Source organism: Varroa jacobsoni, unplaced genomic scaffold, assembly GCF_002532875.2.
Source record: "Varroa jacobsoni isolate VJ856 unplaced genomic scaffold, vjacob_1.0 scaffold_502, whole genome shotgun sequence".
NCBI classification, from domain to species: Eukaryota; Metazoa; Arthropoda; class Arachnida; order Mesostigmata; family Varroidae; genus Varroa; species Varroa jacobsoni.
The window spans coordinates 75,813-103,407 of NW_019213404.1; the positions used below are offsets into that span (position 1 = coordinate 75,813).

Here is a 27,595-nt window from a genome sequence, read left to right on the forward strand (position 1 = left end):
AGCTTCGTATAGAAACATGGATCCGTGTTTTAAGGACTGGACGATTTGTTGGAGGAATACATTCATAATACTGTGATAAGTATTAGCTATTAATCAGTACGCCATATCACACCTGATAAATTATCCATGTTAGCGACTCAGAAGGATGACTTGCCATGTTAGCTTGCAGAAGGATGAAGGGGACTGCTGCTGCTGCTGCTGCTACGAGGCTAAACACTTTATAGTGACTCTTAATGATATAGGTAATAACGGCTCAAGCTGTTTCAGTGATATTACCACAGCAGAATGTTTATGTTTTCTATCTATCAAAAAAAGAATTAAAATAGAAAACTAAAATAGATGAGTGTGAAATATATTTACAGGCAAACGAAATTTATCATCAGGCCGTATAAAATACGTATTTCATAGAGTGTCTAAATATGATTAAGATTACTATCTTCAGACAGAACTCTATCGTTCTTTACTAATTTCCAAACGCAATTACAGTGATTCTGGATTTTCTGCTTGAAAAGTGCACGCTGAAATAAGAGCACGTTGATGCATGCACCTCTCCGCAGTGTTTGGCATCCATTTAATGAGAAAGAAGTAACTAAAGGATTTAGTACGTACATGCATTTCGACCCAAAGTTTCATTGACTTTATCTACCTCAGTCTAACTTCGAGCAATGCGAACCAAATGATGCCATGCCGCAGGATTCAATTAGACACTTCTCAAACACAGAAACTTTCATATTAACTCAGCGTCAGGTCAGCGACCTGTTTGAACCTCATCACTTTGATAACCGGCCGCGTCATTTAGATGGGATTGAATCTTCTATAAACAAGAGTTTCCAAATAGAGTGAATGGCCCACAAGTTTTACAGTCTTTGCTCGACTAGGGCAAATAAATATATGACCGTACTTTGAACTGCGATAATTGTTTTAGGTGATCAACTACACTACGAACTACTTGATAATTGCTGCCGGTATTTAATGAACAAGTAATGTCGTATTTTAATTAATCCCGCGCTTAGTTTGTTAAGTTCGAATATTTAGCTATCACTTCGGGCTTCGCAATTTTTTAATATTCACCATAATTTATACAGCCGATTTGCAGTACAAAGAAAAATCGTAAAGATAGATCTGTCAGAGTAACGGTTGTCTTTCAGTTAACTGTGGGCGCAACGTATGGGCTCGGGAGATGGTTTTGCGACGGTTACCTTACATTTACTTCGTCTTGCATCAAAGTGCGAGGAAGTTAAATGATAGCGTAGGCGCATGGTTAATTTCTCCAGGAAGTTGCTAGGAAAACTTGTGTACAATACTTTCCTTATATCTGCAGATAGATATTCGGGTCGCGCGTCGCAAATCATGAATTAAGCGACTTGAAGAATAGTCTTGGTCTTTACCTAAAAACCATAGAATTTAGGTAACTCTGTTTCTATATCATTAGATGCGTATAGCTATTCGTATTATTATTATCATTGTAAAAGAGGCACATCTTGCCCAGCCTTACGTCCGAACTAAGCTACCGTCCAACGGACCCGTTTCACTCTTTCCCCTTAATTTAATACGATACACAAAAAATCGCCTCGGCATGATCAGTTCGGAAAATGCGTGCGGCGCAAGCTGATTCCATCTGGTTAATTAAGCCTGATCGCCCTAATAAATGCATTGGTAAGATCAGGCTAGATCAGGTCTGGATAAAATCAGATACCCCTAACGCATTTATATTTTTTCTACTTACACAGTTCTTAATCATATTATATGAATCTGCAGACACCAAAAAGGGTTGGTCCACCAGTCACCGATTTACCATCGTTCACCAGAAATACCAGGACAAAAAAACACAAGTTATTATACAATTATGGATCACCAATAGGATTTCATATTCATAGTTTACCTCGTTAAAAAACAGCACCAAAAGAACGCAATGTACAAACTGAGAAGCCCGTAAATTGGGCTGTGTTGAAATGACGTATCTGCATTTGTTTGCATACGAGGTATGACTTAAAAATGACGCGTTAACGCAGTGGCCTACTCGGCCAAACCGATGTCACCAAGGTCGCGGCCTAAGGTCGATGTGTCAAGTCCCCCCAATAACACCTTCTATGCAACAAAGAAGTAAAAAAGCGTATTTATATAGTTGAGATAGTTCAAACCGCAACTGTTTTCTATCGAGCCTCTACAAAATTCAATCAGTAACATCGATCACTAATCTCTAAGTTTAACAAATGAAGTTACGTAAGTGCGTCGACATCAGCACTAATTCCTGTCGTTAACGTTTCCCGATGTGATACTGTAATATCGAAAATAGGAAACGACCATGAACGTTGTATCGTCGTATGTATGTGTGATCTGTTTTATGTCCTACAATAGACGCGTACGATTCTAAAGCTGTCGGTCGTCTTCCGTAAAGCCTGAACGAGTGCCGCGTCCTCAACACGAACATGCGCCATCGAGTCTCCTTGTGACGAACAAATTGTAAGTAATAGTCTAGAATTAGGTTTACAAAAACCGTTTCATTGCTCTTTTAGTATACTTCAAGTTTGATGACCTACGGATAGTTTTACGTTCGATTAGGTATTATACAAATAAAGCCAAGCTATAAAGATGTCATTTCAAATCGACTTGTTTCACCGACATTACCAATACTTGCCCTGCGAACACGCTGCTCATAAGATCCATTATTTTCTAAAAGCGTAACAAGGCAAGGGAAAAACCAAGACCTAGATACTGAGAGTTTAGTGTTTCACTGCCAGATGCTGTGGAGCCCATGTAGGCAGCGCGCATCCCTGATGCCAAGAGCTACCAGAATTGTATTCTCAAAAGTTCAAGGGCCAGATTTGTGTTTCGTATGGCAGAAATAGGAGAGCGGTGAAAACTTGACAATAACAAAAAATATACAGTCGAAAAGGATTGTCGTTTTTCTTTGGAAGCGGAATTTCTTCTAAAAGAAAAGTTTAAATTCTAGCTGATTTTCGTCGTTCTTGAAAATCTCGCGTTATCCTAAGCACTTAACGCGGTCATAAATGTTGTCGTTGTGGAGTCGTAAATATAAAATATGAACGCATCAGGTAAGCATACGCTGTAAAGAAAGTCGAGTACACACACACACACACACGCATATATACATTTCAGTAAAGGCGTTTATATAACTTCGTAAGCGACAATGCGGAAGGGAAGCGATAAATCAGCACCAATCTTTACCTTTCATGTAGATACTCCATAGAAAAACCCTGAAGTTAAACGGGAAACTTATTGGGATGGACTTGCGTACCGCTATAACCACAGCGTAGGCTTGGTAAAATACGGTACCCCAGCGAGAAAACTCGACAATTTTCCCTCAAGTTCACGCTATTTAGCTTTTGTTCCTAGCAGATGGACCCTAGCAGATGATGAGCAGCATGTCCACTTCTCTTAACACCTACAGGAGGAAAGCATTGGTCTTCATTAATAAGACCTATCTCATCCTTCATGAAGTCTGTTCCCTCGCAGATAAAGGAGAAGCGAATCCGGCATAAACGAGCTTAAAGCCTATCGTAACCCTCCACTGGTTTCTGCCGGGAGCAAGCCAGGCATGTCAGGCTCCGATTAGGCGGAGCCTTCCCTTGATTCTATTACAAAGTAGATATATAGGATTAAGCTTTCATGACTCTATTATACCTACAGGTAAGTTGTTCAAAAGGCGGCCGCTCAATTTGCCGCGCGTCTACATCTCCTGCAAACACACAATAATTGCTCAGTGCCGCCAAATCAATCTTCATAGCACTGTGTTTGAACTAGCGAGGCCTTTATAGCTACATCCTAGAATCGAGGTAGTCATAGTGCTTGTTAAAGTGATAAACTAGCAAGATAAAAGTGTAAATATTATTTGACCTGTTTTGAGCTAATGAATAGAATCAAACGTCCCAGTACTTGTAATAAATTTTCTATCGCTGGAATCTGTCAGGAGACTCCAGAACGCGACGTTAAATTACCTTAATGATCTGGGATCTTGCTCGTTTTATTCTGTCGGGCAAAATCGACTTTCTGTCAGAATCAGCTGCATCGCGGATGCTTTCCGAAAACCAAGCTGGATATGACTGGTTGACAATGCAGGCACGAGCACAAACACTTCAAACAAATGCGAGGCCAAACCTCTCGCGTGAATGGACAGCAAACAATAAGCACGCTGTCTCGAGTGCATAGTAAAGGATAGCAAGCGGCTGTTTCTCCTGATGGAGAAACTCCTCTCTGAAACTGAAGTGTGCCGAGGATTGATGTAGATCAGGGTGCTTGTAATATCCATAGGTCACCATCAAACTCCATGGACATATCTCAAGTGGCTATATCTCAGCACAAAATAGAGGGCTGAACAGACGCATTACACAGTAGCAAGCAAACTCGTGTAGCGCCATCGTCAGTCGAAATCTCACGTGAAGTATGAAGCAGCTCGAAGTACTGCGAATACGAAGTGCTATGAATAAAATTTAGTGTTGATGGTTGTCCACGCTTGTATCAACGTCAAACTCAATTCGGCATTGAGCGAACGCAAAAAGTACAGCAAGTGTAAAAAGTCACTTAGCAAACGTATACCAGTAGATTACTAACCAAGCGAATAACAGGCTATCCTATAAATTCTAACTGAAACTAGACTGAACTATATAATCCTGAAGCTCACAGTGACCCTCTGAAGTGAAGGCGCCCAGGTCCATCGAAGGTTGCGGCCATAGCCAACCGTGGTAACTCAGAATCCTCGCAGCTTAGCATGGTCTTGACCTCCGCCAACTCCTGGGAGCGTATCGTTTTCGAATGTCGGACAAATCGTGCAATCGTGTTTGCATAGCTGAGCTGGCCGTGACGAACCCGTCAAATAGGACAATCGCAAGCCCTGTCTCAGTCAGCTACATAAAGGCACCAACGCTCTGTGCAGATGATAAACGTACAATCACGAATATAGTAAATAAAGACTGCAGTGCTATCCTCTTAAAGTAGTTTGGTAATGTCAGTGTGCCACTTCTATTCCCCGCCAGGTTGAAACCTAATTATTATCGCATTAGGCTTTTTGGGCTTTTATGGGCCGCTAATATAATCGCCTACTACGTAATAATACGACACGACATTTCTAGAAGGTCTTATAGGATCTTCTTGAGTGGACGGTAAGACTATCAAAGGAGTACGCGTCTAATGTCTACGATCGTCTAATGTTCAATTTTACTATTGACTTGCGGTTGGCGGATGATTCTTCGCTGATCGACAACTGTTACGTTTGAAAGGCGCTTTTTTATTAATTTGCCTGGTCGAGTCGATACAACTTTCAATGGTGAATTAATTAGTGCGTCTGTTCTGAAAATGGTTCGGGTCAATTTAAATAAAATTGCGCGGAAAGCTTATACGGACCGAGACCGTTTTCACTGATAAGCGTAACCGGGGCTGTGGTTGGTCTATCGTTCAAGCATGAATATGTGTTTACGCATGGGCTGTGTCCAATGTACACAAGAAGGTATACAGCATAACAGCTGGGCCCTCGGACGTCACGCAACAGAAACAATGGATGTTTACAGCTCTGGTGAACAAAGCTGTTTTGCTTGATGTCAAAAAGAAAAACACGCGGCGGTAGCTTGTCTATAAACAAATTATTAGATGACTCCGATGATCTTGAGGTCTACTCTCGATGTACATTCCAAATAGAATATCTTGGAACAAGCAATGCTTTTATTCGGTCCTGCCTTAGGAGAACTCTATGAAACAATGCTTACTAGGCTTTTCGTTGAGACTCATTCCTTTGATCAAGCTTAGACGCGCTGTGAAGCTCTAAAATTTGCCCGCGCTTTTTATGTGGGTTCCTGTCACAATTTTTTGACCTTGTGATATTGTACTATTAGCTTGTATTCGAGATAATGACTCTTAGACAGTAGGGTCGTTGATAAAAACTTGCCTAGGAGTTGTTTAGGTACAAAGAACTCTCTCTATGCGTATAGCACTTTTCATAGACCGGGAAATAGACATCGAGTCCTTCGTTGTTAAGTGATCGTCTTCCCCCCTCCTCGTTCTATTACGTATCAACAGACAGATATCAATATAAGGAATATATACGAATTTCATAAACTCTTTGCTATAGTTGCTTTTGACGTTACGAGGATTTAGCTGATCCAATCAATTGATATGCTTCGGGGGTCAGCCATCTTGAAAAAACAACTGAGAGCTCCACTATGCGATATTATTGAGTATGATGTATTTTACACCTATATGCAGTTCGACATTGTGCAAATTATAAGCTTGCTATGCAGTGGCTTAACTAAGGGAGTAAGTCGCACACTTAAACATAACGTACGCGAGCACATCGTTTCGACCGACAAGTTTTCGACAAAATGAGAAACTAAAAATCGAAGGATGCTATATTCGTGTGAACTGAAACTGTGAATCGTACTTGTTCCATCTGGATGGACATTTGTAGACAGTGACCGGTGATATCCGCGCCTTCGACTTTGTGGTATGGTTTAAGGATCCAGATCTGCGTTGAGTTGTCAGTTAGGCTTCTTCGCACGCTGTCTTGCTGGTAATCGACTGAAATTTGGCGCTGCCAATCGTAATGGGGGCCTGTGTAAAGGATACGGCGTTTCAAGTGACTACTCGAAGTAGAACCGCACTAGTAAGTTACTAAATAAGTAACATTCTAAAAACAAAGAAAGGGCTCGTTCAAAGCTAGTCAATTAGAGGCTGCTTCGGGCCATCGCAAGAACGTGCACGGTGCAACTAGTGCCACTGAAGGCGATGTTCAGGTGGTAGCAGCCATGAATCTGGTGAATAACGGGTCTCGTGGTAAGAAAAAAGCGTGAGAGAAAACGAAAAGATCATCGAAGGTGCGGGTTACAGACAAGCTTATAGTAACCGTCACGGGAAAAATGTACCTTTAATTTGTTAGCGTTTTATACATACAAGGAGCACAAGGTTGGTCTCTCAGCGGAAGCTTTGATTTTACGCTCTGGGCATTGGAGCTAGGTATGACAGCTGCAGTTAACAGGACTATTCTAGCCTGTGTGAACTATGGAAAGTCTGACGGAGTACCTGACGGACCATTCCAAAGAAATACTTATATCTGCTAATTGTAGGAAACTCACTTGTCCACTACGTTGTTCTGTCGATTCGAGTTGAAGAACGTGAAGCACCTAGCTGATGTTGACTTTTTCAACAAATAAGGTAATAGCATCCGAACGCGGTTAGTGGTAATGCTTATTACAGCCTTATCAATTGCTGACGCTCAGGGTGCGTTTGCTGCTTGGGACAAGCATACGTTATTAACATTCTAGCTAAACTTGCACTGAAAGTATATTTTCTCCATTCTACCTGCCCGGTTGCAGTGTAAGTGTCGGGAGCTGTACATGAACTTCTCACAAGCCACTGGGCTCTAAGGTCCAACTCACGAAAAAATCGATTTTTCTATGTACGATCGTTGGGGTCTTGAGTGTGGGGCGGTCAGAAATTGCTAATTTGCAAGGCTTTATGAACGATATCGGATAGCTATTATATGTAGCGCTCAACATTGGTTCTATATTATGCGCACTGCTTTGGAATATCATGAATATACTTTTGCTATGATTAGCTTTCACGTAAGAAAAAAAAAACTTTGATTTTTTTTCTCTTTCTTATGTGTTGTTGGGCGAATTTAATGTGAAGCTTTTCAGTACTCTTGTTTACTAAGAATATTTTTTCTTTTCTTATAAAGACTATCGTCAGGCAATTTAGAAAGTTTAGGGCGCGTCTTGGCGAATCTGTATAGATCACATCGTTGTAAGCGTTTGTAGTAAGTCCCTCTGCTTATGCTCTGCAATTTAGTCGACGCCATTTTTCTATGATCACAGAGCCGCCATTGTCTTGATTGTGGAAAATTGTTTGTCTTTTCAGGATATAGCTGAACCCCTTCAATTCCTACTCGACTACCTGGCACATACTTGGTTAACCATTTCACAGGTCAGCTACATAGTATTAACTGGCTTCAGGTCAATGATGAAGTAAATGTCAGCTTTGCGCTGAAAATCTTTTGTCAGCAGCTAAGTTATAAAGATCATGGACGTTTTACAACTGTCTAGGATTAGGATTCAGTTAGTCTAAATAAGTTACCTGGCCTTAAGAAGAACATCAACAACCTGAAATAACATCAAGGAAAGGATTCACAATTATCCAAGTCCGCATATTACAATGGTCTCCGGAGGTACAAATAAATGCAGGCGCTCGCTAGAAATTCGTTTTCCAAAAGCAGATAGAGACTGCTGCAATGTAATACCTCTAAGTTATTTAGGTCTAATGGAGATCCTGTCTTATAGAAAGGTCGAGAGCTTACGGTTACAACAGCTTCGAGGCCCTCAAGCCACTACTGATAAACTCAATACGTGTTCTACAACGATAGACCTTGGAGCCGTAGCCTGCCTCGAAATTCGTCATCGCCTGAACAAGCGAATCAAGCATCGCTTAGGCTCAAACCGTTTTAAGGTACCAAAGGTTCCCAACAAGTCTCTAAAAATACGTACCATAGCGAACGTTTGTTTAGAGTACAAAAATGTACGTTTTACCATTAGGCCATTTTTGGCTTAATTGAAAAAATACGAAGACCGTTTGTCGACTTTAAAGCAGAAGCGAATGTAGTCGGATCGTCAAGCGATATCTCTGGTCCAGTACTTGTTTAGGATTTTTCCAAGATGTGCTAAGAGAAACCCTTTAAAGCTGCCAAATTTTTCTCATCAAGTCGCACGACTTGCACTACCACTACGCACTAACATACGACCTACTGGTAAAAGATCACCAGTATGATGGACAATAAGCAACTGCGCCTTGAACTCGTTCTCGATGTTGCGGCAACTTTGATCTACTTAGCCTCTTCAATATTCCTCGAGATACTAGAATGCTAGTTCGTCTTTTAGAACATTTAACCCAGCTTTCGTCCTCTAGAATACAAAGTACCTGGGCTTGTTCCTTAAGAGATCAATAATAATCACAGACTCTGTTAGCAGCTGTAATCCTTAAATGCTGTACAATTACCGCGATACTAAAGAGGACGACGGAGGAGCGTGGCGTGGCGTTTCGACGAAGGGCCTTTATACAGGGCGCTGCTGCTATCAGTTTATGTGGTGCACTTCCGATTTGAGAGGTGGCTATACCTAGACCCCAAGTCGTCCAATACAATGTTTGGGGAACAATGCTTGAGGGGGCCGAAAAGTTTCTGTCGATGAATCAAACACCTCATACGAGTCGGTGTCAGTATGATAACCGTATCGAACACGCGTCGCTCTGCTTATTTTTAAAATATCTAAAATTTTGCTTCCGCCACTATCAGTCATTTTCATCGTCGCGCAACAACATTTGAAATACTCTGCGTGCAATACAAGCGGGTCTATGAGGGGTATGAGATCTGCTGCGTCTATACTATGACTAGAGCTATTGTGCAATAAAGGGTAATACTGAAGATCTAAAATGCCGTTTAACTGCGATAATCCTTTTACAATTACCTAGCCGTGAGGCCAAACGTTGTCGAAGCTATGGCCTTATCGAGAGGCGAGTTTGTAGGGTAGGTACAACTCCTACAATTGCACAGTCCTCATAGAATGTACACATCATTACTTTTTTTTGATTTCGAAATGTCTCAATTTTGTATTTGAATTATTCTCTCTTAATATAGGCGATTCTTTCTGTCTACCCAAAAAATTATGGTTATTTTTAGGCAGCTACATTTGCCAATAACAAGAGTACACCTTTGAACAGATTTCTTTCACATTACTTTCCACAGTAAACATATATTGAAGGCTCCGACTTCACTACATGTATGACCCGTTTTTCGTCTATTGACCCAGCCATCAGAGTGTTAGTTCACGGCGTTGATCCGGCAATTACCCAGTTATCTATCTACCTGTCGATTTGTTTCACCTGAATTCAAGCGTTACAATATAAGAAATTATTCGATGTTAGAAAACCCATTGCGGAATACGTATTTAAGGATCGAACCGTCTATTTGCTCCTTTGTGCAGATGAATAACTTTATAATGCTATCTTTGAAAAAACACATTCGATTTCGCAGCCATTTCCCCACATAATTCACAAGAAAAACCATTGTTGCTTTTTTATTTTTGTGCTTGTCTTACATAAACAAGCTAGTAACCCAAACACAACAAGCGTGAATTCAATTGAGCGAAAGTACTAATTTTCTAGATCAGCATTCTTTTTTTGTTTTTTTTTTTTACAATCCCAGTAAACCGGACGAGTAGCTAAGTTAGTCTGGACGCAAGTCTGGACATTGCAAAGAAGATACTTTCGATTATAGATAAATTTAGATTATATGCGTAACGGCAGAAGTTTTATATAATAGAAGAAGTAATATATGCGGCAGAAGAAAGTAATATATGCGCAATTATGCTCCCTTCAATGTTCTCTTTTTCTTTTATTTTTCTACTGTTTATTTGCTTTTAAATACGAGTAGAAGGGACCCCTCTTCTCTCTAAGTTTTCTGCAAACTCATTGTGCAGAAACACGTTTCTCGTTTCTTCACAGTTTTTTGTGGCTTCAAAAAAGGCAAGATATTTCCGGCGTGTAATAATACGTGTAATTCTATCAACTACTTAATTTTGAATTTTGTCGAAGCTAACAGCTGTCTAAGGGACCCGGGTTATTTGTGTCGTGTGCAACTATAAATTCGTAACTTAAAGGATCATCCGAGGTCGGTAAGAACTTGAAATTGCAAACACCTCGTTAATCCGTCGAAAAAGTGGGCTGTGGACATTTACGCAGCGTTAGATTAAATGTATGGAACTTTATAATAGATCGATGGGACTCTCATACGCTAAGAAACATTTAAAAAGAACAATAAACAGCTGTGTCTAGTTTAATTGCGCCGCTTGAACAAAGCTAGAGAAAGAACGATTAGACAAGGTAAGGTCATCCTTCTCTGCGACAGCGTTAAGTAGGTAGTTTTTTGCAGCCGCCATATTGTTCAGACCTCGCGCCGATGGATTATCGTCCGTTCCGATCACTGGTGACTGAAGTTCCCCACAGTGCGCTTAACAGTTGAGTGCGTCTCAATAACTAGCTGGATAAGTTTTTCAACGTCAAACTCAAACATTTTTAGCGACAAAAAAATAAACCGGTGCAAATATGAGAGAAGATTATAAAAAATTGAAGCGAATACATAAGACGGTGGAAGGAAGAAAAGCTCTTTTCTCGTCTAACACATTCATAATAATCAGTAAGTTAAGAAATGTTTAGGAAGTATAAAAATATATGAATCCGGCCTCCGTTTTTTACATAATCCTTTGCAAAAATTTAACTTCATTGTAAAGTAAAAACATAATATTCGTTTACGTTAATACGTCTTAGCATTCGAAGTCACATCTAAGTAATGTTATTCAGCGCAAATTGGGGTGTTGCGACACAGAAACTTTAAAAAAACATTAGGCTTTATCTAAAATCATAGATAAATAACTTACTGGGACAAGTTAAGAGAACCTAGTAGTAAGAAACAGGAATTCACATTTACAGACACATAAGTAAATGTACACACGGACACGTTATACTGTAAAGCTTAGGGTATATATTATATAGTAAATTTGAAGAGGTTCATGCAGGTATTTCTGTCTCGTCCTTTTCACATTCAGAGCTAGCCAACGGTGCGCTGTCGATGGCAAAAAAACGCCACCCAACCTAGTGTCGATATAACCCAACCGGGTTCCATCAAAACCTTTATCGTGTGTCCTAAAGGCGTGCCGAGGTTCAACCCCCCTTAAACGAAAGAAGATTTGAGGAAACTTGCCGCAGGACTCCACCCTGCTATTTCCCTCCTCGCACATCCGCATCTGCACTCTCACTTTAGTCGCCGTCACCGCCTAGCCCGAGTGGCTGACAACACAGGCTTCACATCTTAACCCTGGTTGTTTCTACATTTAGTTGAATATCGTCGTGTGGAAAAACTTAATAGAAATAAACACAGCTTCCTTCTTCTCTGTTAGAACGCTATTAACAACGATCAATACGTAATATCAGTTTTTGATAATAACATCATGTAACGATTGTGCATATGTAAATATTATCGGTTAAATGTTTAAACTCAACAGAAACTCACCTGCATTTGATACATAAATCAATCGTTTACCTTTTCAATATATCTGGTTAGCTAAATGAAGCCTGTATCGCACTCAGTAGAGAACGTTGACTCACCTTTCGGCGAAACTACTAAAAGATGGCCTGCAGCTATATGTAGAATAGGATGGAAGTGTCCTTCTGCGGAGCCTTTTCTCTTCCACCTCCTTCTGTCTCCTGGCTTCGCAAATAAGGCGTCCCCGAAAGTCTGTTCGCTAGGTTCATTCCTGACTTCACGGAGTATACGAAGTGTGCAGAACTTTGTTAGAATAGCAAATCCCTCAGACGCAGGTAAGCTTCCACCCATTTTCCGAGAATTGTGACCTGAAGTAATCGATAGTTTATATTTTATCGTATTCATTGTGAGACCGCTGAACTACTCAGATAAAGCAGACAAAAACATTTGTTTCTACAATAGGATGATAATGGTAGATGACTTTTTTTGCCATAATTTCCATGACGATACGAACCCATGGTTAATCATCGATTCTGTAAAGCATTGTAGCGGCCATGAAGTTAGCCGATAACACCTAATTGAATTAGTCGCTGATATTTAGAAATGTTTGTGATGGTCTCGGCGACTGTACAATCTCAAAACTTCACTTGAAGTCTATTTTCACTGTGACTTTTTATTGCATAACCCTATCTACTGTTCCCTCGTCAAGGACATCACAAAGAATGGGTAATTATTATCGAATAACACAGAATGTTCTTCGGTGAGCCGCAAATCACGACTTCTCTCAAAAAGTAATTAAATTGCTTAGAACCGCTACCATGCCCAATCAGATTTATAAACTGAAATTACGCCTAAAAAAAGGTGTAGAATAATTTGTTGGTGATGCCTCTTGATAGAAAAATGAAATGGACATTTGAGGCAATACTATTCTATCGCCGATATTTTGATGTTCGTAACAGGGGCAACGTCTACGCGATTCGTCGACGCTTTCTGCTGTCTTGTGCCAACATCTTGTACATGATGTAGCGACAGTAAAATAGAATACGGATAAAAAAAGAAGGTGTGACAACAAGGGAGCGACGTGTCACTATGAGCTTGTGATAGTCGTAATATAATCAAATATAGCATGGTAACTTGAATTGACCTATTTTCCATAAAGTGAAACCAAGGTTTCGAATGGTGCATAGCTTTGTGAAGCAATAGTTTCGTATGAAGACTCCTAAGTAGGAAGCACAGAAGTTATCCTGCCAAATCCGAACGTTAGCTAGACAAAACGTTTGATCATCTCTCAGATCTGTCATACGACGCTGCATGAAAGCAATTACATCCTGTTGATCTTACAGACAGAAAATTATTTATCATTGTATGATGCACGCAGGTAGGAGTTCCCCGTGGGTTTATATGCTCGGCCACATATCCAGATTTCATCAGTATGAGGTCTTTCAGCGCTACATAAACAGAGTTGTTTATTGAACTTCATCCCCACAGCTCTAACCTATGCATGAAGTAAATATAAATACTTTGAGATCTATAAATATCTACGTCCTTGTAGCTAAAGGGTTCGCAATCCCTGATTTCGTCATTTTGATAAATTATAGGTAGGGCTGATAATGTAGGCACTTTGACAAACGATTTTGGGGCGCTTTTAATAGTCACGCAACTCTAGTCAGCCATGAAAAACGACAAAGCTCGAAAAGCTTAAATTTTATATCCGGCAAGACGTATCGGATAAATTGTAAAATGACGATGGTGATCTTTGCATATGCCATTAAACTTTATAATAAGTTTGGCATATCTGCTCTTCGTAAGTAGCGAATGAACCAGTGAACTTGTGACGGATGCCAGCCAGGTTGGCTATTACGGTACGTGACTCAGGACAATAAATCGGCAGTGCCGAATTACATTTTTTTACGCTGGCTTTATGTATAACACCACACAAAAGACGATCGATTGTGCGCCTAATTGACGTTCGGGCACAAAATCGAATATTTTTCTTAGGGCATTTGTAACACTAAACGCGGCTGCTTTTATGATGGTTAGCTTAATGTAGACAAAAAATGTTCTTGCTCATAGGGTTCCTAACGAGAAACGTCATACTATTGCATTTTGCGCCTAGACGCCGTATTAAAGCCATTTGCCTTGGTACATGGTTATCCCTCTGAGAATATACTTCTGAACTACTAGTGCCTGTTCCAAGTTCCGATCATTAGCCGAAGAACACGTCTTGCTGTGGAATATATTGTATTAGATCTTATATAGTAGCTATAAAATGAAGAACGATAATCTTCTCTCTAGAGCACTAAAATATTACAAATCGACTCGCTGACACGATGACGTAGTAGCAGCGTGCGTTTCAAGTGATGGGGTCAATTGTTCTTTAACTGGAAACTTTCATTCATGTAGAACTAGGAGCAGATCAAAAGGGCTGCTTTGATACGTTACTTTACAATTTTTGTTTTATTACTACTTATAATGATGATATGGTCTAGCAGCTCAAAGTGCGCCGGTCTATCTCTATTTTCATCTAATACGTGGTGCCATCCGCCCGACCTTGGTTGTCAAAAGTATGGTCAGTCCCTCGTTTTTTGAAGCCATACTATGCTTAAGTAGAACGCAAGATAGTGAAAAAGGAAGAAAAGCTTGTTCTCTGCTGGACATTGGGGATCTAATCGATGGTACTGGCCAAGACTGACTATGTCTAAACTTCAGTCGTGTAAAGGTCACGTATAACTGGCCGGAGCTCGGTGCGCACATAATTCAGACCAATTAGCCCAGAGCTAAGCGGATTTATCTTACTTCAAGTAATTTTCTTGCCATAGGCCTCATTACCAATGCGACACTTGTGTCGACTCTTATGAAGGGGTGCAAAGAAACCAGGTAAAAAGAATAGTTGATATTAAACTCGTTCTCATTACCTGTCGTCCTGTGTTATGAAACCGAATTCTTTGCAGGCCTCTTAAATATAAATAAAAATTAAGGACATTCGTATGTATCGTGTGGTACTTTGTTGAAACAGTTTACCATTCTCTACATGCATATGTAGATATTCGCCCTCAGGCCGCAACGTCTTTACCGTAACACGTGCTTCGTCTCGAGCCTAGTGCTCGTTTCTTTGATGCCTGCTGCCACTTGTACTAAACTACCTAAGAAAATTATCTAAGCAACGAAAGTACTTCCTACTGCTTGGCACTTTTCATGTAACCTGGTCCGTGAACAGACGGCTGGTATGTTTGGCTGGGTGGTCATGCATAGCATAATATGGCTATGGGAACGTTTGCAGTATTATTCTATCCTTTTCATAGTTTTCACTGGGAAAACGCGTCGTTCTTCGAGAATATAAGTACGCGAATGATGTTTTTCCGTTTGCCCATTTAGCGTACATAACCGCAGGAGAACGCTATTGGACAAGCATGTATTGATGTAGTAAAAACGCCAGACAGCCAAAATGTTTAATGTATTTTATTTGGATACAAAAATTACTCTTGAATGTAAAAAAAAAGACGACATTATTTATACGATGCCTTTGCCGTGTTTCGACACAAACCCGCGCGGAATTTAAGCGGATTTTGCGATCTTCACGAGCGAATAGTTAATTAAATTATATATTTATAAACGAATTAGATCGTCGTACCCAGACTTTGCTCGTATCGTAGCTTTCGCATAGAGACGCATTATTTTTACCTCTGTCGAGGCTTTTCCACTACTATCTTAATATTGTCTTTAAGCAAGAGTATTTGAGTGATTAGAGGATTCAGCATATTTTTTTGTGTAAATCTTCACCAATCGTATGAAGCTCAAACATCGATATGAACATACAAATCATTTGTATCACGACTGTCAGGAAAGCGGTGTCATTGGACCATCCCACGGCGATAAGAGCTACATCATCAGACCTGCCATTGATCAGATTTGACTGACGTAGCATGCAGTTTCAGGAGCCGATATCGCTCGAAAACTCTCTGATCTAGAAGCACATATATTCAGAGACATAAATCGGAAAAAAAGGTTAACATCAGCGGATAAACCGTTAGATTTCGTATAGAGAAACATTAGGACCAATATAACTTAATTATAGTGTCTTTAATTTAACGATATTTTTTCTATACTAAATCTACCGATATTTCGTGAACCCTTGTCCCTACCGTACCCGATTGAAATTAATTACCCAACTGAAAAAAACCGTACGCAGTCTAAAAAAAATATTGTCTCCATGAAGTAAAGTTTAATGGCGATAACGTGTAAATACGTAGACCTCTAATCTAAAGAAGATTGCAAATGGTCAAACCGACCAGTAGTAGGTCTGATGTTCATAACACTTGCCCACGCTATATATATGTAAATATATTTATACTTATCATTTTCGTTCGTTCTTTCTATGTTTAGTCTTTTGTTATTATTAACTTTTATTAATATATAACATGTAACATTAACTTTTGTTAATGCATTGCAAAAACTATGCAGACATGCCCATTCTTTGGCTTTCGATATACTTGACACTTTTCTTGTTGTTGGCTTTATTTTAGTTATCTTATTATTATTATTGTTATTATAAAGAAGATGGGAAACAAAGTTCCGAAGCTCACAGAGGAACAGCTTGAGGACCTTCAAGATTGTACCTACTTTACTCGCAAGGAGATCCTTCGAATTCAACAAAAATTTGTTGAGCTTGATCCTCAAAACATTCCACAGGTAAGTTTCGTTGATTCCTTTATATTGGGTAAACTTATATCCGGGCTGATTTTTTTTTGCTTGATTTTGCTTAGTGTTGAATAGAAAGTTTTAAGCGACGGAAAAGCTGTTTGCTTACCTTGCTGTACTAAGAAGGCCTAGCTATCCATTAACGTTTATTTTATCTGATTTCAATCTGGGTTCGAAAAAAAAACGCAGTAGAACCCAAAACGAAAATATCGGGAGGTGATGTTTATCATTATATGTTATCAACAGCGCAAACTTGCTGACAAGATTCGTTACATGGTTAAATTTTCGAGAGTTATTGAATACGCAATTTTGAAACGGTGTGCTCGCCTTAAGAAAGCACTAAAAGTACGTATAGGCGAAAAATAAATTTCCGAAAAATAGGAAACAGGCTATTTTTGCAAGCTACCGTGACCGAAAATGCGCTATAAGTTACCTTAAAAAAAATAGCTTAAAAGCATCGTGAGTGGCGCTCGCAAAAACTGTATCGCGTTCGTTCTCACCCCTCAAAAAAATCACGCTGCTGATTTTATATAGCTGAAATAATGTGATCCAGTGTAGGTTATTTACATTATACCGACTGACATCGTATCTGTAGACGTTCAGTATTTCAAAGTTACCTTATGCCGTTTTTATTTTTTTTTTTAAATGAAAACTACCTCGGTAGCTTAAACTGCCGAATGACGGTAAAAAAGAACTCCGCCCTATCGCCTGCCTACTGACAAGAGGACGCAAAAGTTTCTTCAGAAGTTATTATAACGTTAGATACGACAGCTGGACTTAAGCAAATATCCGGTATGTATAAACAATGTTACCAAATTTAGCTATACCTTGCAATTTTACTTTCACTTCTATCTATGAACGTTTTTTCAGGGAGCAGAAAGAACGAAGTAAGCATAGAATTTTCTTAAAAACAGTAAGTATTAAAAATGATTAGTGCACAAAACACCAGGAACAATTAATAAGAAAGTGTGCTGCATTGGTGTTGCATTTGCATGATAACAAATCCTGTAAAACTATACTACATATGACATCTGCTTAATTTTTTTTCGAATTGCGCTTTTTAATCTTAAAAGTACGGTCTTCTGAGAGGGATGGTAACCCCCTTCTAGCCAAAGTTCTTTCTTTTACCCAATGCGATTTGCCTCATGGAACTCTGTGGGGGAGTTCGTGTGGATCTCTAAGATGATTATACGGGTGTTTGGAATTCTTTGGGCGCGCAAGTATGTGGTTAGGTCAAGAGGTAGATTTTTGCAAACTTTTTTTTTCATGGCTTACTCATCTGAAAATGCTTGCGGATGTACACGTGCAGTGCTTGTCTACCGGGTGGCTCAACTACAATTACATTTGTCCGAAACTGGTTCTACCGGAGAAAAAAAACTGGTTTCAATAAGGATGTAAACATTTGCGCAGTAAAAAAGTGCCAACGATGCAATAAGTTTTTTTTTTTCTATTAGCCCAAATTGACACTCTACAGCCTTGTAAATGAGCATGGGACTGGAGAAAAGGCAGGTTCCTGCATAGCTTCGGAACGATCTAACGGAAAATCTATTATAGACAAAAACGAGGTAGAAGCCGGAGTTAATCGACGTTATCCAAAATTGCATTTCTGACGATCGACCTATTTCGATTAGGTCGTTAACGAGACAACTTTATGTGATTAGGGCTACGATGTCGCCAAAGACTTTAGATGTACGTCGTATGTTACAAAGGTCAAACGGACGCCCTTTCTGGCCAATAAAGCCAAGGAGTTTCTTAATTTTTTTTTCAATAGCAAAACAACCGTCGTTTTTTATTTTTGTCGGACAAAAAATATTTTTATTTTCGATCCCAAAACGATCGTTAGCTTACTCACAATTTAGAGGTCGGCTCATGTAATCCGGTTAATGCAACACTGGCCGCTTGAACGCATATGGTCACAGAACAGCCCAGGTTGAGATTATCGTGTATGGTACGTGATTGCGTGAGTTCAAAGAATTTGGACATAGTCGATAGAGAGTCACTCGAGAGAGGGTTGGCATTTTCTAGATATAGTTATCTTATTTCGATTCCGACCGATGACACGTACGGTATGTCGTTTCAAACATGCTAATTACACGTTTCTCTAGTCAAGATTACCATCTCACTACCATCTAGTCTCATTACCATCATCATTTATTTTTTTTTTTAATCATTTTACCAGAACATATATGATCGACGAACGTCTTGCTGAAAATTACAATAGCACTATTTGGCCGCCTTTCGCCATATTATACTGTAACAGTATGTCTCACCCTCACATCGCATATATATATATATATATGTATACTAAAAACAGAGTTTATGTACAGTTATACTAAAAACGTACTATAATAGCCCACTTTTTGACATTCCTAATTTCTGCTTCGTTGATTATATGCAAGCATCAACACGTTCGCTTATACTATGCCGGCCCATACTAACAGATTCAATGCTCTAGGGTTTGTGTATATTCCTTAAGGGCGACCGAGCCCTTTTCTGTCATTCCTGCACATCTTTAAACTAGATTTTCCTTACATCTTCGTTCTCCTTTTTCTATAGGCTGCCTGATCTGGGTACTTCTGAACATCTGTTGTACGTTCTTTCAAATTGTTTAGATTCTATATAGTGGTTGTCTGCCTGAAACGCTTTCGTAAGCGATACTTTCCACATTCTTATAGATCTTTTCGCCATTCTGACCTATGTGGCCTGATGATCTTTTTCCTCTCGAACTTCCGTAACGTTCACTCTTTCTGCGGACCGTTGCAGTGCCTGTTTGAGTTTCTCTCCAAATATCGATGAGTCGTATGTCCGTGTGAATATTTACTGAAATGTCAGCCTGTCTAATATCTATAGTAGTACTTAGAGCATACAATGCCATGAAGTGTTTACGCGAAACAACTCTCTTTGAGTGTATATACAATGCAGCTTTCATAAACGTAATGCCGCGACACGAAACACACAAATAAAAACTCTCGTAGCTCGTAAAGAATCGACTTTTAAAACGTTTTCTAGGGCGTTCCGATAATGACAAGCACTTTGTACAAATCAGCGTTAATGCTTGTCTATGACCTATGAAAAGTTTCTTTGGCTGAATATTAATTAAAAAGTGGAAAACCCCTTTGTGGAACCTTGCACGGTCATTTATTTAGTTGTTTGGTTATTCCAACTCACCCTTTGTTATCGTTCGTAAGCACTCAAATGTGCAAAAGATAAAAAGTACGAATTTAAGTTACTTCAAGTACCAGCACTTCTGCAGTATTTGTGCTCCCATTTCACGAATACCATTCTCTCAAATCAGCTTCAAAGCCCGCTTTTGCAAAATGCTCAAAAGTAATGCTCAAGATGTTTGGGTTATATTTTTTAAATTACGTACTCGTTAAGAAATACGCATTTTAGGAGAACGCTCAAGCAATACGGTTTCTTTATGTTTATAGTTTATCGCTTACGTTTCTTGGTCGTCAAAAGAGCCGACCTTGCAAACAGAGAGCGATGCGAACACGCGAACGAGTGTGTACATATACATCCACAAATGATAATGCAGCACTCATCTGCAATCCGTTTGTAAGGCAACATGACAAAATCTAAAATCGTCTTGACGGTGCACGACGGGCTATACGTATCACGTAATCGAAGCGTAATACCACGTGGCCTTTCCAGCCCGCCTTTTTAAAATCCGGAAAAACAAACTTTCTAGTTAGGCCTCAAGGTCAAATTTGAGCCGGGTGCAGCCTAGCTGCGTAGGAAGTGAAGCACACTTTAGCAAGACAAGTACCACTTGTTCATACGTGATGGCTTCCGCAATGCTGTTCATTGACTGAGTAAACGTAAAAAGAAAAAATAACGAGGTATAGAACGTTCTTCAAAAAATAGTCGATCGTTTCTAATTGATCCCGTGACTGTCGTCACGGAGAAGATGATCTTTATTCATATACGCGAGCTACTTTTGTCTTTGGATTTCGTATTGGAGTCAACCATTGCGATGGACACCTTACTTTTGACATCATTGCCTAGCAAGAAGAACGTCCTAGAGCGTTTCGAATCCATAAGCCTTTCACTGAAAGATGATGAGTAGCTTGTGAATATTCGAACAGCCCTTAATAACGGTTCCGAGTAAAATTACTTGGCAGCTGATAATGTCGACCCAACACGGGCGTCTGCCTCTGAAATCTTCTTGCAGCAGTAGCAAGATATAGACGATGAAGGGCTAGTTCACTGGTTGAATCTGTCATTCGATAAGATTCATTTGAAGACAAATGTCATTATGGCTCAAATGTTATTATGGCTGTAAGTAACGTGTTTCGTAAACGCGCAATCTACGCAAAACTGTTTCTAAATACGACTCACGTGATGCCAGCTTTGACATACAAGAATTACCTTAATCGTGCAAATTCTTTCCGCTGTACACAGATTTATATAAATTCTGCAAAGTTAGAAAAATGCCAGTGTGGAAATCTACTCTCAGTAAGTGCTTGCTAAAAATAGAGAAGAAAAAAGCATGCTTTAGGGTTGGGCTACTTGTGAAATTTTCCGTTTAATCTCAGCCGACATACAAACAGGCGAAACTCATTCCTCAGGATCTGGGGTCAAGCGACATTTTCGGTCTCATCTGATGCTGTTTACTTCACTCAGTTTCCTAACAGCATTCGTGCTCCTGTTTTACGGCAAATTTGGGTGCATCTTGCAATATCTGTTGTCCTACCTCGACCATCGCTACGAATATATGGTAAATGAAGGACTATCTATGTTTAATGTAAAAATACGCTTAAATAGTGAAGTACATCGATTACCAATTTCAGCTCAGTAGAATAAAGCATGTGTTCAACTGGCTTGTTGATCTACACTTTGTTAGATTATTTGAAGGGTATTGAAGACGGTTAAACTGTCGTCTTATGTTGGAATAATAAAGGACGACCTCTTTCCACAGCTGACTCTTAACTTATGCTCCCTATATATTTGAGCCATGTGCTATTACTACGAAAGTTATTCTAGATAGGGCTCACATTATAACCGAGCTCATTTTAGTCCCCCTGCCGAAACCGAGCAGGTTTGCATTGTCGAGTGTCAGCCCTAATGTGAAGCCGGTTCTTCACTATCCAATCTGGTGCCTCAGTGAGACATCAACCCGCGATGCCTGGGCCCACTGTGGATTACGAAACGTGCTGTTCATTGCGATAATTACGACTGTTGCCACTGGATGCATTTTTATAACAGGAACGGTCGCCACCGCTACCATGCAAGTATTGGTTATTGCGCGAAAGTAGGAACTCTTTACATAGAGTCACTGACAAGAAGCCAAGAGAATTTTTATATGAAAAGTGTCTCTGTCCCTTTGCGCGACGTAGTATACAGAGCGCACTACCGGATAAAGCCAAACAAAAAACACTTGAGGCACGTCGTACGACTATTAAATTTTTACTGATAGGGAAGATCTATTTTTATAAAATTAAATACATTTCGTGCTTGCAAACAACTGTTCCTCTGTAATATGTTCTATAATGTGTTCGCCAGTTTGAGTTTCCTATTTTTATGGGTGGCAACCAAATCGCTTTACAGCTGAAGTTTTCAATTTTCTCGTAAAAATCCAGATGGTAACGTAATGTTATGTTTGAACTCAGGAGCAGGTCCTGCACTCCTATACGAGGTTGCAGTAACGTATCGTACCGTTTTCGTTGTTCTGGCAACTCTCTCATGCTTTGTTCTTTTACGTTTCGTGTGAAAACTCATAGGTATTACTGGATAGCTTTTTACACTTACTACTATTTGTAGGGGGTTAAACGTGGATCGTATTTTACTAGCTAAATACGCTGTTAATATCGGCCCATTTTGCCCTGACATTTAATAGAGGCACGCAATATTACATATTTATCCCTAGGATAGTTGGATTGATGTTCGCCGTCTCTGGGCCATTCGAACGTATGGGTACTGAGAGCTACCCGACTTCAATAAGGCAGATCGTACGTCGCCTCCGTCGCGTTGCCGATTTTGAAGAACACGCACTAAATGCAGCTTCGGTTTTAAAATCAGTTTCATAATCTTTATTGGCCAAAGTAAACCGACAAAACGTTACAACTAGGACGTAATGCGTCCTTCTTGATCTAGCAACTTCGCTATCGTTTTCTCTGAACATATCAAAAGAGAGCAGAGGCCGGCGGTAAATGCCGTCTTACGTGTACGCGAATGGTTTTGCTGAAACGTCTATACGATATGCTGATACCAGGGTGATCCATTGTGTTCGTAATCGTTGAAGCATGTTGAAAATAAGCTAATTAGGATTCTTTTTTAAAGTCTCTTTTTATTGGATACATTTCTCCAATTGGTAGAAGTCTTGCTGGATGACTAGGCAAGGAACAGGGCTGCCAGAATTTCCGGTCAGCACATCCCCTTTAAATAAACATAGATAATCAATGATGACTGTCGGAACCGGCCGCAGTGTGTTGCTTGCTTCTATATATCCTTTCATCTTTGACGTTTATGTCATTGACGACGTTAGGTATCAAGCAAGCTGTCCTTTGTAACCGCCTTGAGAAAACACGTACGTAGCAGCTATAAGTAGACGATAAGCAGCTGTTTTTAATTGTCATTCCGTTGTTGTGGCGACGACTCGGTCGCTTATAGGTAATGACCGGTGACGAGGGTAGAACCGTCGAGGCGTCCGTGGAGAAAATTGAAAAGATGCCCGAGTTTAAAGAAAATCCCTTTCGTCGACGGATTGCCGAAGTCTTCTCGGAGACGGGCAGTGGAAACGTTTGCTTTGAAGACTTTCTCGACATGCTCAGCGTATTCAGCGAGGCCGCTCCTAAAAATATCAAGATGTACTATGCTTTCAAAATTTATGATTACGACAACGATGGCAAACTCGGGCCGAAAGACATCGAATTGGCAACGATCGCTCTCACGAAAAACGAACTAACTCCGGATGATATCAAGGTAACGTACACGTAGCGATATATAAACCAATGGAAACTCTTATACATGCAACAACGAAAAGGCTTTCCTCTGTGCAAATCAAGGTGTTCTTTAATTGCCGATTGAAAATCGTTCTGTTATTAGGGTAGACACTTCCGTGTGTCCACCAACAATACTGGGCCATGGTCCGTGTGAAAACTATTTGGAACAATCTGGCATATCTTACATTAAAGAGGCATATCCTTCCTATATTAAAATTAAATAAATTGATTTTTGTCGCTCATAATCTGTCAACCCAACTGAAATTGTTTGTTTGCACCCTTAGGAAGCTAGTTCATTTTATTTAAAATTTACGTGTACCCTTTGATTCCCATAGGAAAGCAACTATTTGTGTGGGGCTTCTGAATAGGATCGTAAACATTTTTTCTAGATTTCGACAATATATAATTTGAACTTATGCATACATTTTAAACATACATTTTAATAGCGCTCTATTATAGAATTGTCGTCGCAAAAATAGAAATGGTACCAGTGCTTTCTATTTTAATTGCTACTGATTGGTCTGCCCCGTAAGTTAACAATATATTTATCATAATAAATATACATATAGAACAGTATTCGATGAAAGGATTCGAAGAAAAGAAAGAAGAGAGATCTGTTTAGGGTTTTCAGGGCCTTTATTTGCGTCTTCAAGTGTAGAATGAACAGTCGTATTGTCGTCACCAGGTCCGGTAGTTGTGCGCTAAGTCCTAGAGTGAAATAAACGACTTTCGTAAAAAAAAAACGCCTTACAGAAAAAAAAAAGAACCAAATATACATGAGTTGTTTAACAAAATACAACTCAGATAATGGAAAACTTTGAATCGCTCCTCTAAGAAGAGAAAATTTTTGGCCTAGTTACACTGAACTATATTAATAATGGCAATCGTTTTCTAATTGTTGTCAATGAATTTAACTAATTACACATATGAATTGATAGTTTGAGGGCAAATCGTCTTGCCAATTATGGTAAGCTTAAATATGATAAAATGGTTTGTTTATAGTATTCCGTCTAGCTGCTGCATTTTGTTCGTATCCATAGTTTAGCTTGTTTTGGGGTTTGTGGTGGGCGGCAGCAACAGTTCGCTGGAAATCTGCGGCTGTAACTTGGGCTTCAGTTGCCACTAGTTCGATATCTTCACGACAACTCTTCAACTTAAGCAAGTTTCTATGGTGAAGACACATAGCTGTAAAGGTTCGTCTTAGTCTGACCCGGATCGTTTTATCCGAGGCGTCTGAGGACGGCCACATCTAGCTTATTACTTTATATTATTTTTCCTCTTCCACAATTCGCCCATTCCGTCGAGATGTTTAGTGACTACCAGGATTTGAATACCTTAACTAGCATATCCCTGCTAATATATTCTGTGTTGACATTTTTTTTTACTTGGACAGGCCACCACAATATAGTTTCGTTGAACTGATTCCAGCGATAAGAAACAACTTGAAAATTATCAATACATAACAATTTATAAGTAAAATTTACGAAGCTTCACGGTTGCGTGGGACTGAATACAGCATAAGAATCAAAAGCGAAATGTAACACTATTTTTCGTCTTAAGGGACCCCATGTAATGTTCTATTGTGTTATTCTCGCAGGTGGTCATCGAAAAAGTTTTGGATGAAGGAGATATTGACAGCGATGGCCATCTTTCTCAATCGGAGTTCGAGCATGTCCTCAACAGAGCGCCCGATTTTGTCAATTCGTTTCATGTTAGAGCATAATTCAGGTCACCCCAACAATAACCTTAAGGACACAGCAACATTGTTGACCCGGTGCCTTACGGTCCTTCGATATTCTTCAGACATGTCAACGATATATAATAAATTTACTGCTCAGAGCATTTCCTACGGGTGAGCGCAGCTCCAGCGCAAATCAGGATATTCATTGCGTATATAAAGTAACTCAGATAAATAACCCATGCAGGAACACGCATATATATACGCGTGTTCTTATATATATATATATATATAGCAACTGCTTATTGTCTGTATTCCTATTATAATACTTGCCAATTGCTATTAGCCATCATGAGTCCACGCAGCATTCGTCTGTCCCTCGTGCGCTATTCTTTGGCACAAGGTACCTGAATGGTCCTCACATGTTTGATGCAACGTCTTCGGCTGGCCACCCTATTAGCTGTTGCACGCCATCTTCACAGTTTCTTAACGGAGACCTATCGCTTAGTATACACTTCACAAAATGCAAAATATACGATTAATGCCAAGTAACTAGTTCTAGTTGGAACAAATGATTATTGAATTGACTGATGATTCATTGGCGGTTTAGGGCTGCGCACCTTCATATCATCAAGAAAGATCCCATTCTACTGCTAAGAGATGTTCTTCTTTGCCATTTGTGTTGCAATCGCATTAGTAGTCAACGATTACGTGCGTGAACAACGTGCTTCTCGCCGCAATTGTTTTTCGATCTACGTGGATGCCAGCCACGCTTAGTTCGGCAAAGAGAAAAGGGACTGGTATGGCGCAAGCAGACACCTGCATACTTTACGCGTCGGGCATGAAAGACGAAGTAAGGCACACTGTGCTTTACTATCAGGCACTAAATGGGGTCAGAGATAAGCAATGAAGGGTAGCGTAAAAGGAATGGTGGAAATGATGACGAAGAACAGGGGAAACTGGAATAAGGTTACGACCTTCTTTGACGACATTATTGAAAAAAGGAACAGCTCGAAAGGATGCGCTGCAAGAGAACAATAGAAGGACAAGCTCGAGACGAGCAACGATCCGATGTTCTACATTTGGCCCTTATGGCAGAGCGGGGCACAAGACCTGCCCGGGAGTTAGCATACCCGTGGAGGAGGGGAGCCTGAACAGAGGATGAACCGGAACAGGACAAAGGGAATAGTAGCCCAACGCCTGTTCCTACACGCTGTGGTTTCGAAGTGATATTAAACTATATTGCGAACCAAAGCCCAAGTCTTCGAGGGGTCCGGAGTTTAGTGAGTGAGAGTCCCACAGAACCAGATAAACGACACAGTTGTGAAGTCTAGTCACTTTGCCCTCAACGTCTAATAAAAAAAAGTTGCCGAGATTCTCCTCGTTTCAGATTTAGCTTCTGTCCTTGATCTTGAACGATCGAATAAACGTCCTGTTGTAAAATGTGTTTTCTGTTTTTTTTTTTTCTATTTTAGCAGACTTTTAACTGCCCAGCTTCCCGCTACAATGTTCCATAAGCTTGTCTTCCAGTTCTCAGCTGGTACAGGCAAAATTCAGAAAGCAACGTTTATCTACAATGATAGTGCGTTACTTTTATCAGTTGCCTTACACCACTGCTATTATTGTTTATCTGTTTATTATCTGTTTCTATAATATATTATTCTCTAACAATATATTATTGTCTGTTTTTCACGCTACGAATCGCTTCCTTAAAATCAAGAGTTTTCCACCTACAGGCTGGTCTCTCCTCCTATAAGGTCCGTCCATTTGAAGTCTTCGCTAAAAAGCTGCCATGTTGGCTAAAGTGATCGAATCAATGTTCTTAGTTTCAGATTTGGCACGTGCTGTCATGCATTACTTCAGGTCACTAGCCCAGCGTATAGAACGAAGTGCGTCTGCCCAAGTTCGGTTTCAAGGCCAGACCACCTCACTGCCGTTATTAGATGTGTTTTTGCTGCTATATGCATCCGATTAGAGGAAGTATATTGCCTTCGCTCTTTACAAGATTGTGCTTGGTTTTCTAGCGAATCCAGGTCGGTGAAGCGTAAAACACAATACGTTGTTTTTTCTTTATGGGTACATAGTAGATCATCAAGTGTGATAGACATGATCGCTTTCGGATCACAAGTCGATCGGAAGGAAATCCATTATCTCTATTATGCGCTGTCAACTACAGTTACAACTGCTCGACGTTCGGATTGTTAGAGCCAATTGCTTTTATTTCATTAATTCGTTTTT

General features: G+C 39.9%; 1 protein-coding gene across 3 annotated transcripts in view; it reads left to right on the top strand.

Moving 5' to 3' along the window:
• Window positions 1-26,804, top strand: part of Cib2 (Calcium and integrin binding family member 2) — a 74,317-nt gene extending 47,513 nt beyond the window's left edge. The window contains exons 1-5 of one of the 3 annotated variants that reach the window (XM_022834143.2): window positions 12,302-12,372; window positions 15,879-16,042; window positions 16,561-16,726; window positions 23,348-23,659; window positions 25,277-26,804. In XM_022834143.2, coding sequence (XP_022689878.1) covers window positions 16,595-16,726; window positions 23,348-23,659; window positions 25,277-25,402 — 570 coding nt within the window. In that variant the 5' untranslated portion in view covers window positions 12,302-12,372; window positions 15,879-16,042; window positions 16,561-16,594 and the 3' untranslated portion in view covers window positions 25,403-26,804. Of the gene's footprint in view, window positions 1-2,296; window positions 2,464-12,260; window positions 12,373-15,878; window positions 16,043-16,560; window positions 16,727-23,347; window positions 23,660-25,276 lie in introns of those variants that run through there. The other 2 variants (XM_022834142.2, XM_022834141.2) reach the window with 2 other exon arrangements.
• Window positions 26,805-27,595: the final 791 nt, after the last annotated feature.